General features: G+C 39.3%; 1 protein-coding gene across 2 annotated transcripts; it reads left to right on the top strand.

The window, feature by feature from the left end:
• Positions 1–2552: 2552 nt before the first annotated feature.
• On the top strand, positions 2553–14952 carry LOC114477284 (monocarboxylate transporter 9-like). Of its 2 annotated transcripts, none has more exons than XM_028469539.1 (6): positions 2553–3064; positions 3782–4033; positions 6796–6939; positions 8596–8691; positions 10258–11136; positions 11816–14952. In XM_028469539.1, exons 2-6 carry the CDS (start codon positions 3832–3834, stop codon positions 11998–12000), a joined length of 1506 nt encoding a protein of 501 aa, XP_028325340.1. In that variant the 5' UTR covers positions 2553–3064; positions 3782–3831; the 3' UTR covers positions 12001–14952. The 2 variants fall into 2 exon arrangements, with proteins under 2 accessions (XP_028325340.1, XP_028325341.1); XM_028469540.1 differs by lacking the exon at positions 2553–3064 and adding an exon at positions 3071–3682.
• The last annotated feature ends 310 nt before the right edge of the window (positions 14953–15262 follow it).

Genomic DNA, 15262 nt, shown 5'->3' with positions numbered 1-15262 from the left:
CAGCTTCTCAGGTGTTAGAAAAGCATCGACGAGGAGGGAAAAAAGATGATTTTAGGATATCAGGTCACTTCTTGATGAGAAGCAGCAGGGAATATGTGCTAGTAATGGGCAAGAAATGAACCCGACCTAAACATTGTTGGTGAAATGCAGAACATTGTTAAAGATTTAGCCAAATCTCTACAAAACCTTTCGTTTTGTTAATTATTTTCCTTGATCTTTAATCACATTTACCAAGTTGGAGACATTCTTATATTTGTGTGGCTTTCATGCCACATACCAAAATGTGAGGGGTCCTAATACGGAGAATAGTTTATATTAAAGGATTATTAATAATATAGTTTGCGTTTTTGATAGACCAGAAGTTCAACCTAAAGTAGCAAGCACTGTCATTTGTCTGCCAAAACTTTAAATCATCAGTTTAAATCCAGTTTTTGCTGGAGGGCACCAGTCTGCATATTATTTGTACATAACCTTTGTATCCTCATTACACTTCATCTTTGATCTTCTACATGTAGTTAATAAATATTTTGCACACTATGGGAAAATAAATAGACTGTGACAGGCTGTCATCATCACTGAAAGTCTGAAATGATTAAGTCTGAACCAGAAGCTACAAATGTGTTGAATTAACAAGTGCAAATCACAGAGTAATCCAGCATCAACATTGATTTTACCACCAGTCAATGGGTTTAAAATTGTAGAGAAGTCCTAATGTAATCCACACCCTCGTTGCCCTCTAAACCTCATACGCTGTCTCGTACATGCACGATATCTAGTTTAAACCAGTCTGGGCCGACATATCAACATGGGTTATGGTGAGGCACAATTAAATCCGTCTCCCCTGCTCTTTTATCATCTGCACCAAAGGGATTTAGTGCTTAAGGTTTTTCTTTGGAAAAGACCTCCTGGCAGCAGTCTCAGCTATGGGAAACAGTTTTAAAGTCCCTTAAGAATTTCAGCTTCATCTGGTGCTGAAACCTTGAAAGTGTGAACATTTATCAATATTAGTGGACATTAGGGATGCATGATATTTGATTTTTCATTCATATCTGTTATGCCTAATGACAATAACCAATACAGGTATTTAGCCTCCAAACCTAATCACAGAGATCATCTAGTTTCTGTAGTGTCGTTAACGACCAGAATTATTCTGCAGTCACTTTATCATGTTGGCACGCTGCCAAATGCAGACATAAAATAAACATGAAAATGCTGTAATATCGGTAATCATTCCTTGTGCAAGATAAGTAAAATGCTTCAACTTCTGTTCTGTAATTTGAAACATTATCCTATTCAACAATCTCTAATTACTAACGATAATTGCAGCCTATCACCACCGGGACTTAAATGTTGTATTTGAGCGATAAATAAGACACCTAAAGTACCTTTTACTTTTTGATTTACAAGCACTCCTGCAGTCTGAAGTCACACAAGACAGTGGTGCTTAGTCATGGCTCATCGCCCTGGGCAATTATTAACTTTGTTATGGGTTGATCAAAGAAGCAAAGCCTGTTGTTTTATCACTTAAGTATATAGGTGCAATGGCAAATGTATGATACTTAATTTTAAAGCCAATATTGTGCCAATAATATTGTGCATCACTAATAGACACACTATCATTTTTTTGAAGTCAAGCCTTTATCTCAACTTTCTCAAAGTTTAGATAAAGGACTTTACATGAACCTGCTAAACTGTTATTATATCACTTAGGTTACTTATACCGGTGGAATGGGAGATGTATGATATTTTATTTTAAAGCTAATTATGGGCCGATAATATTGTGCATCACTAATAGACACACTAAAGGGACACAAGTAAAGGGACTTTATGTAAACCTGAAAAGCTGTTATTTTGTCACTTAGTTATATTGGTGGAATGACTAATGTACGATACGTAAATTTAAAGCTAATTACGGGCCAATAATATCTTGCATCTGTAATGGACACATATTTGGATTTTGATGTCAAGTCTTTAGACTAAACTTTCTCAAAGTTTAGAAAAATGACTAAACCTGCAAAACTGTTATTTTATCACTTATCGGTGGAATGGCAAATGTACGACACTTCATTTCAAAGCCATTAATGGGCCGATAATATTGTGCATCACTAATGGAAACACTACAATATTGATGTTAAGCCTTTATAAAAGTTTAGTATAAAGGACTTTACATAAACCTGCAAAATAGTTTTTTGAAGCAGGTTTTATTTGTTTAGCTTATATTGTTTGCATGGAAAATAATAATATAATAGCCTTTTTCTTGAAGATGTTTTTAGCTTTTTAGGGAGATAAATTATAGATGTAGGCATCTTTACTCAAAGGCGGTGCGCTGTAGTGGTGCAGAGTGATGTTATTACAATCCATCAACCGGTTCAGACTGGACTGATGGTGATGGCAACAATGTTTCCTATGGAAGAAGGAGGTAAAAAAAAAAAAATCACTTCCTTCCTCTACTACAGTCAGCACAAAAACCCTGAACTCTGGCAGTCAGCCTGGTGAGATCTATATGATCTAAACAACAACATAAAAAAAGAGGGAAAAACGCACATCCTCATTCTTCTGAATACAACTTTCTCTATCTCTCTCAGGGGCGCACAGCAACAAGGTAAACACGTTTGCGTGCGTGCACGTGCACGTTGGTAAATGTGCTCGAGCCGATCCCTTCTTTTTAATGCAATTCAGAATTCATTTTCCACACACAAGCGTTGAAACATTACAAAAGCAGCCGCAGATGAACCGCATCAGTGCGCGTAAAGGAAGAGGCAGCGCTGCGCTCTTCTCGTCTCTTCTCTTGACCAGCAGGAACAGCTTTGAACCGGTTTGGTCACCGGCTACAAAGCAAAGCGCTCACACGGATGCACAATGAACACTGTTGATGCTGTAGGAGGGATTTTGTCTCTGTGACACGCTGGCAACACAGAACCGAGCCACGTTCGTGTGATTTGCTTGGGTTGATGCTGCTGCTGCTGCTGCTGTTGTTGTTGTTGTGATTGAAAGAAAGCGCGTTCCAGTTTCCATCCTACATGGAAAAGTTCCCGCAGAACGCGCAGCCTGTGTAGATGCTGAGGTAAGTGCCGCAGTTTAAACATGGTGATGGTTTTTCATCTGTTTATACTGGAGAGAGAGAGAGAAAAAAAAACAACTGCTATTGTTGGTAAAGATGGAGCCAGGGGTAAAGATTCCATTGCTACTAAAATATTCTACCTGCATACAGATACTGTACCTGATTTGTCAACAAACAGAAGTGAGGTCTAAGGAAAACTTTTTCCCTGTGATGATGATGATGATGATGATGATGATGATGATGATGATGAGAGGTAATGAATGCAGTTGCAGTGATGTATAAAGTTACATTGTCTTATAAATAGTTAATGAATGTGGTGTAAGAAGTTCAGGTCAGGACTAAAAAACAAACTATTCTCTATCTTGTTTATCAGAGCAGAATTACATCATGTAATAAGCAAGTTAAAGGTACAGGGGGATACTAGCAGTGTACAGTAGTCGTATATATGTATACACTCCCCCCTCCTCCAAAGGTGTGGTTACAGGGAATGAAACAAAAAGGGCAGCCCTATGTGGACAACATGCAGTCACAGCTTGTATTTTAGACCTCACACAGGTGACTGACTGTCTGGAGCTCAGGCAAGAAGCCTCTACTTTCCATCCACAGAGGCTTCCTTTCTTTGTATGATTTCTCTGTTACAATTTTTTTAAATTTTATTTCTAGGGTTTGACTTATATATATATATACTGTATTTACTGTATATGTTTTTGTCTTTTGCAGGACCCCCCACCACTGTCAAAGTAGTCATACATCACACAATCACCATCATCATGACTTCTTCATCTTCTAAAGCGTTGGACGGAGGCTGGGGATGGGCTATCGTCATGGCCTCCTTCATGGCTCAGCTCCTGGCTTACGGGTCACCACAGTCGGTGGGGGTCTTGTACCCAGAGTGGCTGCATGCCTTCCAGGAGGGCAAGGGTGTGACTGCCTGGGTGGGTTCCCTCGTGGCCGGAGTAGGACTAATAGCAAGTGAGTAACACACATATGGACAAATGATAAATGACCAAAAATGCATGTCCAAGTCATGGTTGTTGCTTCTACTCAGAGCGACGCAAAGAAAGTGATAAACAAGTGTTATACTTATGTGTTAGCAGTGATAAACTGATGCTGGCATGGCATTTAAAATGGGTTTAAATGCTGACATGTAGAAATATTAAATGTGATTTGTCATAAAAGAGCAGCAAAAGTTCACCTTTACACTCATCTTTCTGTCATTTCCCTTTCAGTTATCACGCACTCCTATGTTTCCCACTGATAACTCAGCAGACTGCAATGATGGAGCATATAAACCATTACTTTGCAAAAATTTCGAGTATAGCTTAAGAATTTGCTTACTATAAAAATCCAACAGTGTTGTTGAGAGAAATGTAAAACACAAATGGAGAGCTTGTGGCTTCCTGAGTGCAGTTGGTCTCATTGATTATTCGTCAAGTCATCCATGCTCGAAGTGTCTCAGATAAAAATAAACATAATGTGGAGAAAACAATCAGCTTGAATGCTGTATTTGATGATTTTCTATTATAGGTAACTGTTATGTACCATATGTCATGGACTTTTCAAAGGCTTTTGATATTGTTGATCACATTAGGAATGAAATGCCTCTCAGTCATTGGTTTTTCCTCAACAAACACAGAAGCCAGACTTTAAAGTTCTGCTGCTAGTGTATAAATGTGTGAATGGGTTTGGTCCAGAATACATCAGTGAGATGTTAGTCAGGTATGAACACAGCAGGTCTCTCAGATCTATGGACACAGAGCTCACAGTAAACATGGTGATGCTGCTTTTAGTTGTTATGCTGCAAAGAAGTGGAAGTCGGTGCTGAAGTCAGCATCCAATGTGAACATTATTAAATCAAAGTTAAAGACACTTTTTCTCTACTGCATATGATTGAGAGGGAGATCTTTGGTCATGTTGTCGATGTAATGTGTTTGTTGATGATTTTAAACGTTTTTACTGTTGATTTTAATGTTCTTATTGATGTTTAAGCTGTTGCACTTTTTGATCATGTAAAGCACATTGAGTTGCCTTGTGTATGAAATGCGCAATACAAATAAATTTGCCTTGCTTTGCCTTGCCAGGTTGTTCAGATGGAGGTTCTTCCTGTGAGGCATTTCTGATTTTTTTATAATAATAATATTTTTTTTTAACGTGTCCCTCAAGGTTCTGTGTTGGGTCCCATTATTATTTACTATTTAAATCTATTAAATATGTGTGTGTGTGTATATATATATATATATATACATACATGTGTATCTACAGTATATATGTGTCAAGTTGAGTCGGTGTTGGCTTTTAAATATCTCAGACTTTAAATCAATGACCACCATTTTTTTAAGGGGCACTAACTGTTTGTTGTAAAATAAAAATGAAAATAAAACCTTCATTTTTTCTAGGATTTTATACCAGAAACAAGGCTTTTGTTTTTATGTGAAAAATAAATTGGTGGAAACCTTTTTGCCTAATATTGACTATGGAGATGTTTTGTTAATTTATTACTTCTTCTGCTGATTGTGCAGTCTGCCATGTCCGTGCAAGTGCTTTTTTTAATGAGCAGATTTTCTTTTGGTTTAATTGTATCTGTTGTGTTGTTTCCTCTGTAACTCAACTGTTGCCCACTTGGCCAAGTCAACCTTGTTAAAGAAAGCTTTTGACCTCGATAGGACTGACCTAGCTAATTATAAAAACTGCTGATTCAGAGTTAATAGAAGTGCTTAAACAACAAGTCAATGAGGAAAAAGCATAGTCTAACTGTTAAACAAACAAGATCAAAAATAAAAGAAGGGAAGTCCTTGGCTAGGTATTATGTTTAAGGAAGAAGTGGCCTGCTCGTGTGATATCCCCTTGATGTTTTTCACAGAGGAGTGAGGTTAAAGTCATGACGAGGCAGATCTGGCCTCCAGCCTGGCCAAGTTTTAGACACGTGTCCCTGCTGTCAGCCTGCTGTACCACAGCAGCCCTGATGCACAACAGCAGGGTCTACCTCCTGGTTGGGAGGAGGGGGGAGACAGTAAATGTCACATGATATGCCAGTCAACTGGCCTCAGGATATGACAGTATTTAGAGCACAGATAGAAACTCCTTTTTGTGCTGTTAGATTGTCATGTCTAGTTTATCCTAGTTAAACAAAATATCTTGTTGTTGAAATAAATGAAAACACAAGGTTGAGCATCCCCTGTTTTCATCCTGTTTTCTTTTTGCTTTTTATTTCATGACTTTTCCCAATTTGATGGGTACAATTGATCCAGCATAAAATTATCATGATCGATATTTTTCAATGTGCTGAACACATATTGTACGCATTGGTGTACCTCTGGGGTCAATTTGACCCCAAGCTCTTTTAGATGTGTAAAACTTGTCTTTCTGTTATGCTCTGTGTATTGCTCTCTCTCTTTCTACAAAATGTCCACAAAGAAAAGGTTGACTGTCAATGAGGTTTTGGAACAGCTCTTTCACAGTGAAAGTGACGTGGAGGAGAATGTGTCTAAGACAAGAGAACTGCGACAGTTACAAAAAGGAGATAAAAATAAGTTAATTATTATGTTCAATTTTCTGGAGGCAAATATCCCATGGGGTCAGATTGACCCCATGAGTAAAATGTGGTAGTAATATTTGAGGAGAATATGAGGGTTAAGTTAAACAAAAACAAAATGACTTGTTGATGTGTCAGCACTTTCAACTAATAATCATATAAAGCATTCCCACTTATACCCTGTTATTCCTGTCACCCTCAGGTCCTATCTGCAGTGCCTGCGTGGATAATTTCGGTGCTCGTCCTGTGACCATTTTCAGTGGCGTCATGGTGGCAGGCGGCCTGATGCTGAGTGCCTTTGCTCCAAATGTGCAGTTCCTCATTTTTTCCTATGGGATCGTAGTCGGTAAGGAAAATGGCTTATTATAATTTATTTGAACTCCAGGTCAAATCCCGGTTTAGTTCCCATACTCTGTCACAGACAAGCTGACTCTAAGATAACGCTGCAAACCCAGACATCACATTCACCTGACCAGCCTTTTATCAGCCAGGTTAAGACTCAGTGTTTGATGTGTCAGCAGTCATGGGAACAATCTAAGCTTCTTATCCTCAGAACATATGAGATCTCTTATTACGCATTGTATAATCAACACTAGAGACAAGCATGGGCATACGTACACCAACTCTTATGCAATGACAGATTTGGACTTTTTGCCAAACACTAGTTAATAAATACTTTACCACTGAAAGTGTATTGACAAAGACATATAGTCAAGCATTAGTGTGGGAGTGCTGGTGAGCCATTGTGTTTGTGCTTGGGTGCCCACACTAGTGCTCCTGTGTAAACCTTACACCACCTGTTAGCACACATATGCTGACAGCCCAGACATGCCTATCCCTGGTGAACCCCCTCAACCACCAGCTGTGCCTCTGGAGCAGAGTGTGTCGGCGAGAAGAACGAGGGGAAGGTCGTGCATATTTAGAGACAGCAGCAGTTTATTTTTAGAGGTTTTCTCCGAACGCTGGCTGTCTCTGCACGTGCACGTGCAGCTTGTTCACTGCACATCATGCTGCATGTTTCACAGGACACCTGATGCCCATTACTCCTAGGAATAACAAATAAAGGCTATCTTACGCCATAAGGTTTAACCAAATAGGAACAACTTGTTTAAGTAGTGAATCACTGAAAGAACAGCGCATTTCAGCCTTTCTCTCTGTCCTTGTTGTCAGAGGTGCAAGTAAGAGATCACAAGTACTCACGTTACTGTATTTGAGTTGCTTTTATGGGTACTTGTACTTTTTTGAGTTTATCTTTAAGTCAGTAATTTTACTCGTACTTAAGGACGTTTTAAAAGAAGTAAAGTAATCCGTTACATTTCTACACTCAACCGTTACTGAGTAAATTACCAGTATTTTGTCTTAAAATGATCAACGGACATTGTGAAACTACAAATACAGAAATGACCAGACAACAATCAAATGCATCACATCATAGCCGACCAATCAGATTAAACGTAAAGCGGAGCCAAAACAGCATTGAATGCTGGTTATTTTCTCAGTTTTAGAGTAAAAAAATGTAGCTATACTTATTTTGAATTGAAATCATTGGTGCTATTTTATTTAAAAACCTACTGTACATTTTGACAAACCTTTTATTTTATACAGATGTCTTTGAGGAAGATTAATTAATATCCAATTGTGCAAGATAGTTTATGCATGAGATGTTTACTGTATCCAAGGGAACCGTGGCAAGATTTATTACCAAAAATAAACGTGGGGGGTGAAAGTAACTAGTAACTTTTACTTTGAGTACTATTTAATTGAGCTACTTTTTCTTCTACTTGAGTATTTTCATGTATGATTTACTTGTACTTGTGTACAATTTCAGTGAAGTAACAGTACTTCTACTTGCGTATGATATATCAGTACTCTTTACACCTCTGCTTATTGCAGTATTTTTATTATCGCTATATGTAAAACAACTGTTATTGTAACTGTGTTGTAGGAGGTGCAGAGATTTGATGTTTAATCTTTGCTCTCACCCTGTTTATTTCCTCTCTAGGCCTGGGTTGCGGTTTGGTCTACGCAGCCACATTGACAATCACCTGTCAGTATTTTGACAAGCGACGCGGCCTTGCTCTGGGCATCGTCACCACAGGTACTGCTGCCTCCTCCCTGCCATGTGATCTCTGGGCCCATGCTCACTTCTTTCATGTATGAGCCTGCTGGGAGCCTTAGGAAGCTGAGGTAAACATCTGTAGAACAGCAAAGGAAGGACAGTGGTTCTTTAGGCAGGAGCGTGAACTGGTGACCAGCTCAGAGTGAATCCCAGCGGGGGCCTTTAAGATCTCACCGACTACTTGAGATACCAACACACTCCCTCAACCTTTGAATGGAAGTATCTTGTGTTAGTAATGAAGCATTAGGTTTACTTTTTGAAACTCTGTTAAAATCAAGTCTGCACTACTTAACATAAATGTATGTTTTTGCTCATTCCGATGCCATTTATTGGAGTATATTCAAGTACTTTATATGTCTATAAAGAGTATACAATGCATGTGAATAAATCACAAAATGTAGTTTAAGGTTTTGAGATTGTGTTATGAACAGGAAAATATAAAAACAAGACATTTCTGAACTCTCCAGTAGTGATTTGAACAAATTATCTACAGTATTTTACTTTTTGAGATATGGTCATTTTTAATTTTAATTTCTGTATTTGATCACTACCGCTGAAACAAAACAATACTGAATATAGAAACCTGAACTAAATATTTCTTAACAATAACATTGTTTCAACCATAGAATTTATTATTATTATTATTATTATATTATATACATGTATACATTGAACATTTTACACATGATAGCTTTATATAAAGAAATTTTTTTTATCACATAAGTCCATAGTTTTGACCTCAAGGATAAATGAATAAAAGATTGTTTGCTTGAAAAAAGATGCAAAAGATGTTACTATTTTTGAAAAAAGTTTCACGCATTGCATTGTGGGATGTGTAGTCGCGTAACTGATGGATAGACGTGTTTTTACTTCATCCTTACCGTGATTTTTTGTGTTTTTCGCCAGATAAGGACATTAATTTTCTTGTCACTGTTTTTGTTCTAGTAAATAAATGGACTAAATGGACTTGATTTATATAGCGCTTTATCACCACACTGAAGCAGTCTCAAAACGCTTTACATATCAGCTTATTCACCCAATCACTCTCACATTCACACACCAGTGGGACAGAACTGCCATGCAAGGCGCTAGTCGACCACTGGGAGCAACTTAGGGTTCAGTGTCTTGCCCAAGGACACTTCCACACATAGTCAGGTACTGGGATCGAACCCCCAACCTCTCGATCAGAAGACGACCCACTACCACCTGAGCCACGGTAGTTTGTTCCCGATATTCCCCGTGGTAACAAAATGAAGTCATGCATCCATATCCACGACTCCACCTCCCACAATGCATTGTGTGAAAATGTCAACAAACGGAGATATAAACAAACTTTTAAGCGACAATTTCCACCTTTTACATCATTATTTTGAACAAATGATCTTTAGTTTATTGATTAATGAGGCCGATGGATTCATGTGATAAACATTTTTTGTGTCCAGCAGCTTTACATTGTAATATGCTAAACACATTGTAGCCTTCATACCAATTGTTAGATATATTGTCTTGTTTCACAAGCTTTGGTTTCTTGTTGTCTTCTCCCAGGCACAAGTTTCGGCGCGTTCCTCTACGCCACCGCCCAGAACGAGCTGATTGTGTTGTATGGCTTGGATGGCTGCCTGCTCATCATTGGGGCTGTAGCGTTAAACCTCATGGCGTGTGCTGGCTTCATGAGGCCTCTGAACATGCCAGGATACTACCTCAAACAGAAAGCTGCACTCGAACGCAACACAGAAGAGCAGCTTTTTGAAAAGCCTGCGTTCGACGACCTAAAAATCACGACGGGCTCACCTGTGACCACTCCAGAGAAAACGTTGACGGTGAAGGAGCTCCTCATCACTATAGAAGCCAAGGAGCTCTCTATTCAGACAGAGAAGAAGAAAGGCAGCTTCCTGGCTGGGTTGGCTATTATGAAGATTATCAAGAAGAAACAACGAGCTTATTCCATATACGTGCAATCAATGTATGAGATCCTACAGGACCCGGTCATGGTGTCCTTCTGCATCGCAGTCTTTCTCTTTAGTCTGGGTGCTTTTCCTCCTGTGCTTTTCATAGAGGACGTGGCTCAGAGTGAAGGACTCATTGAAGAAGTTAGCGTCATTCCTCTGGTATCAATCGGGGCGATCGCCACAGGGGTTGGTAAACTGGTGCTGGGTATCCTGGTGGACATTAGATGGATCAACAGCATCTACCTTTATACTTTTACCATGTTCGCAGGGGGTGTCGCACTCCTCCTCATCCCCATTACTAAGACCTACGTTGGACTGCAAATTCTCTCTGCCGTCCTTGGTTTTTTCTCTGGAAACTGGTCCCTGACCTCCTACATTACTACCAAGATTGTTGGCATAGACAGACTGACACAAGCCCACGGCATCCTCATGTTCTTTGGGGGATTTGGGATCATGCTTGGACCCCCGGTCGTAGGTATGACGAATTGTTTATATCAGAATATTTCATGGCCTAATTTGTTTTTTTTAGTTTTTTTTTACAGTATCTAGTAATGCTCTAGATCAGAGTTTCTCAATAGGGGGTACATGTACCCCTAGTGGTATGTAATGGCACTACAGGGGCATCAAAAATATTGGTTTTATGGACTGAGGACCAAATCCGGCCTTTTACAACATCTAATTTGGCCCCAAGCAGAAAATAAAAATGACACCGAATGAATAAATAATAGTGTGTAAATTAACAAATTATCCAGTTATAGATATCTGAGTCACTCAAGATACACATATTAAGTGAAACTCCAACTACTTATATCACATTATGGCAGTCATTTTTATTCCTAAATTGTCAAAAGAACTCTATATTTTTTCAAAATCCTGTAATTTACTCAAAATGTCCTCAGATAGAAAATGAAATGTAGGTGAAGATCCTGTAGGGACTAATCTGTCGCCCTTTGCTTGGATATTGAATGTGCCTTACATACTTGATGCCTAAAATCTGTGGCCCTTTGACCTCAAACTGGTCAGTATTTGGCCCCTGAACTTAAATAATACTCCTGCTCTAGATGAAGGCAACATGTCACAACATACTATTGCATCTTGTTTTAAATATTGTTAATTTTCGGACTATGTCTTGTTCGTTTTTTCTTTTTTTTCAGGCTGGTTCTTTGACTTCACAAACTCATACGACTGGGCTTTCTACTTTAGTGGCAGCGCTGTGGTGCTGGGAGCATTGATCCTCTCACTGCACACCCTCCCCTGCAGGAACAAAAAGCCCTCCAATGATGACAGACCAGACGTTCTTTACACCAGCAACTGTGACAAAGTTGCCTCAGTAGCCTGAATATGAACACTTTTACATGGATTGGAGCTTACTGTACCTGAAGTCCCCCCAGGAGGAAATTTCAATCTCTGAATGCACAGGGGGTCTTTCCCTTATTTCCGCTCTACGGTTCTGATTAGCATTTCTTTCAATTCTTTAAAGGTCCCATATTATACTGCTTTATATGAAGTGTATTGCCCCAAACGCATTCGTCTTCCTAAATTTCTGCAGTCTAAAAAGTTGCTCTCACGAGTTCCCCTCAGAACGGGCCGTTTCTGCATGTACTTTTGGGTATGCAAGTGAGCTGTGTTTGGCCACGCCCACTCTACGTCCTGCTCTAGGATAGGAGAGTTCATAAGTCAGCGTTCACACATCTTATGTTCAAAGTCTCATAATATTATTTGCACCTGCGTGTTAATGGACACAACGTTAGCATCAGCAGCAGTAACTGAACAGTGTTAGCTTCTTTGCTAAAGTTACATGGACATTTTAACAACTAGCAACTTATCAAGCTAGTTAGGCTTATGCAGTTGAAGAAACACTAAGTGACATGAACTTACATCGTCCACGTTTGTGCTTGAGTCATAAAGTGTTGGTGCACAACCAGTAAAGATGACATCCATCCATTGGGTCCTGAGTAGAGGTTGAACGACTTCATAATTTTAAAGGTTGACTATATGTGCACACTAGTTAAGTCGACGTTGACAAGTCGATGATGTCACCAAGAGCCAAAGCCGAGCCGAGTGGCAGCCGAGTGCAAAAAATCTGTGACCACAGGTGGCGACAGTTCCAACCCCTGCAGCTTCTCGGTGGATATTTACTCCCCCTACGTTTGTAATTCTTCTCCAGTCTGCATTTACTTCACCCACCGGAGCGTCATGTTTAAGGGGGAGTAAATGGCTCCTTAATAGCTACGAAGATTTTTACGCAGTTGACGCAGCACTCTACTTCTCTACTGCCAAAACGCCCGAGACTTCCTCAGAGCCGGGCGTTTAGACTTTGTTTGGGCTGCTTTTATGGTAGCTTCGGCTTCCTTCACCGAAGCCAGTGTTGTGCCAAAATCTGTGACCGCTGCGGCTTCTCGGCGGTAAAGAAGAAGAGTGCTAAACCTCTTTGTAGCTATTGAAGAGCTAGTTACTCCCCCTTATGACGTTCCGGTGAGTGAAGTAAATGCAGAGAAGAATTCCAATTGAGTTTAAGGGGGAGTAAATGACCGCCGAGAAGCCACAGGGGTCAGAACTGTCGCTACCTGCGGTCAGTGATTTTTTCGGGTCACAGATTTTGGCACAACAGGTGTCTTCCCCGCTAACGGAGCCTCCGTCCTGCGCTGCTGATGTTTTCCAGATTTGCTTAATACACATACATGTTACCACTACAGCTAACGTTAGCATGTGTGTTAGCCGTAGTATCTGCCTGCCAGCTGCAGTTTGAGTACAAACCAGAAAGGAGCGAGAAACACTTGATGTTTTCCTGCCTTGCCATGCAGGGGTACTAGGACCCTTGTTTGCTGTGTTGCATCGCCATCTTGGGCAAAAGTCAGGTACTGCGACTAGTCGACGTCACGTGGACAGAGTCGCGAGACAACATTAAAGTCGACTAGTCTGTTCAACCCCTAGTCCTGAGAGGTTCACCTGTCATCCTGCCTTCACCATGTCTGTGAGGATGAAGCTCACCTCCCTGCGTGAGGGGCAGTAGGAGGAGTTATTCTTCTTATGATGTCATAAATGGATCAAACTCAAACTAGCCTATCTGAGCTCCCATTTCACGAAATGTTGAACAAACAAAGGAGGGAGGAATCATACATTTTCACTTTTGGAGCCTCATAATGAGGCTTTGGAGATACATATTACTTATTAAAAAGTGAAATTTGTATAATATGTGACCTTTAAATGCGGATCTTTTTTCTTCTTTAGTTGTATTTTTCCTGTGCTTCTCAGGTTCAAATCACACACTTCACATTTTTTTTTAACGGTTTGGCTGAGTTGAAGCCTGTGCTGAGTTTGCTCTTATAGCCTCATTTTACGAGGTCAACTCAACAATAGTGTAAATTTCTGCTTGTGTATTTGTTAACACTGGCATTCACTATGTTGTAGCACTAAAAGCTGGGGTGGGAGTGGGGTCATGATAAGTGTTGGGTGTCATTCACTCCTCAAATTACATCCCACTGCAACTGAGAAGAATGAGAAGTTTTAGTTTTTAGTTCATGTTTTGTTTTTGTGACATGTGCCTAATTTACTTTGCATTATATTTACCAAAGCATCCATGATAGTCAATGCCTGTGGACACATAATGCCTGTTAAAACAATCCAAAAAGCCTTGCTTTATCCTTTTTGTTTACAGGCACATTGACTCCATTTCTACCTTTTCTTTTTTTTCAAAATAATGGCGCAACTGTATTCTACTCTTACCAGCATGACTTTTATTCTTCTTTGTGCTGTTATTACGACCATTGCTGGGATTTAGACTGACATGGCTAGTTCTTTGGCCATCATGTTTTGTGTGCGCGCATGTCTATGATACGTGTGTGTGTGTGTGTGTGTGTGTGTATGATGTCTTCTCAGTCATGTTCATGGGCACAACTTTGTATGTGGGTCCTTTAAAAAGTTTTTGTATTAGCTTTAGTTTTTACTGTTTGGTGTTCTTGTTATTATCATATATGCACAAAGGTGTTTCCATGAAGTTGTAAAATGTTTGAATTGTTTAGTGATCTTGATTATCACAAAAACATTGCAATAGACTTTTAGAATAACTTGAAATTTATCAAATAGACCACTGCAAGGGTTTTTGACTGTTCCATTATAAATGTAAGATATCATTGTTTCACTTTTTATATTTTTAGAAGGTATTTACAGGGTGCTGATTAGTTGCAGTTTGTTGAGATAAAACTATGTTTTTTTTTTTTTTTTTTTAAATTGTCAAATGAATATATTTATGTCGGAATTTCTGTGCCAATAAAGATGTTTGGTTCACTGATGATTATTGTGTAATATAAACCTATTAACACTGTATACTGAAAAACAATATTTACCTGGTCCCAGCCTCAGTATATAAACATATTTTTAGTATTGAAGGGCAGAGAGTTGAAGAAAAACTGACCTAAACTAAAATGTTCCATGAAAATGTTGGACCTTTTAATCCTGAACAAAAGATGGTATATCTATTTCACAAAAGGGCAGGGGTGTCAAACTCATTTTTACTTTAAGAGCCACATTCAAGTTTAAACTCAAGTGGGCTGGAGCACAAACAGACAGATTTCAACATTTCTGTACTCAAGTAGGATTTT

This window comes from Gouania willdenowi, chromosome 15 (assembly GCF_900634775.1).
Source record: "Gouania willdenowi chromosome 15, fGouWil2.1, whole genome shotgun sequence".
In the NCBI taxonomy this organism is placed as follows: Eukaryota; Metazoa; Chordata; class Actinopteri; order Blenniiformes; family Gobiesocidae; genus Gouania; species Gouania willdenowi.
Note: the sequence above shows the minus strand (reverse complement) of the source record. Positions and strands in the feature narration are given on the sequence as shown.

Bases quoted from the DNA above. Each gene is read 5' to 3' on its own strand.
- LOC114477284 (XM_028469539.1), top strand. From the start codon at position 3,832: ATGACTTCTTCATCTTCTAAAGCGTTGGACGGAGGCTGGGGATGGGCT. The intron at 6,940-8,595 runs GTAAGGAAAATG...TTTCCTCTCTAG, and splicing joins TTCCTATGGGATCGTAGTCG to GCCTGGGTTGCGGTTTGGTC. The intron at 8,692-10,257 runs GTACTGCTGCCT...GTCTTCTCCCAG, and splicing joins TCTGGGCATCGTCACCACAG to GCACAAGTTTCGGCGCGTTC.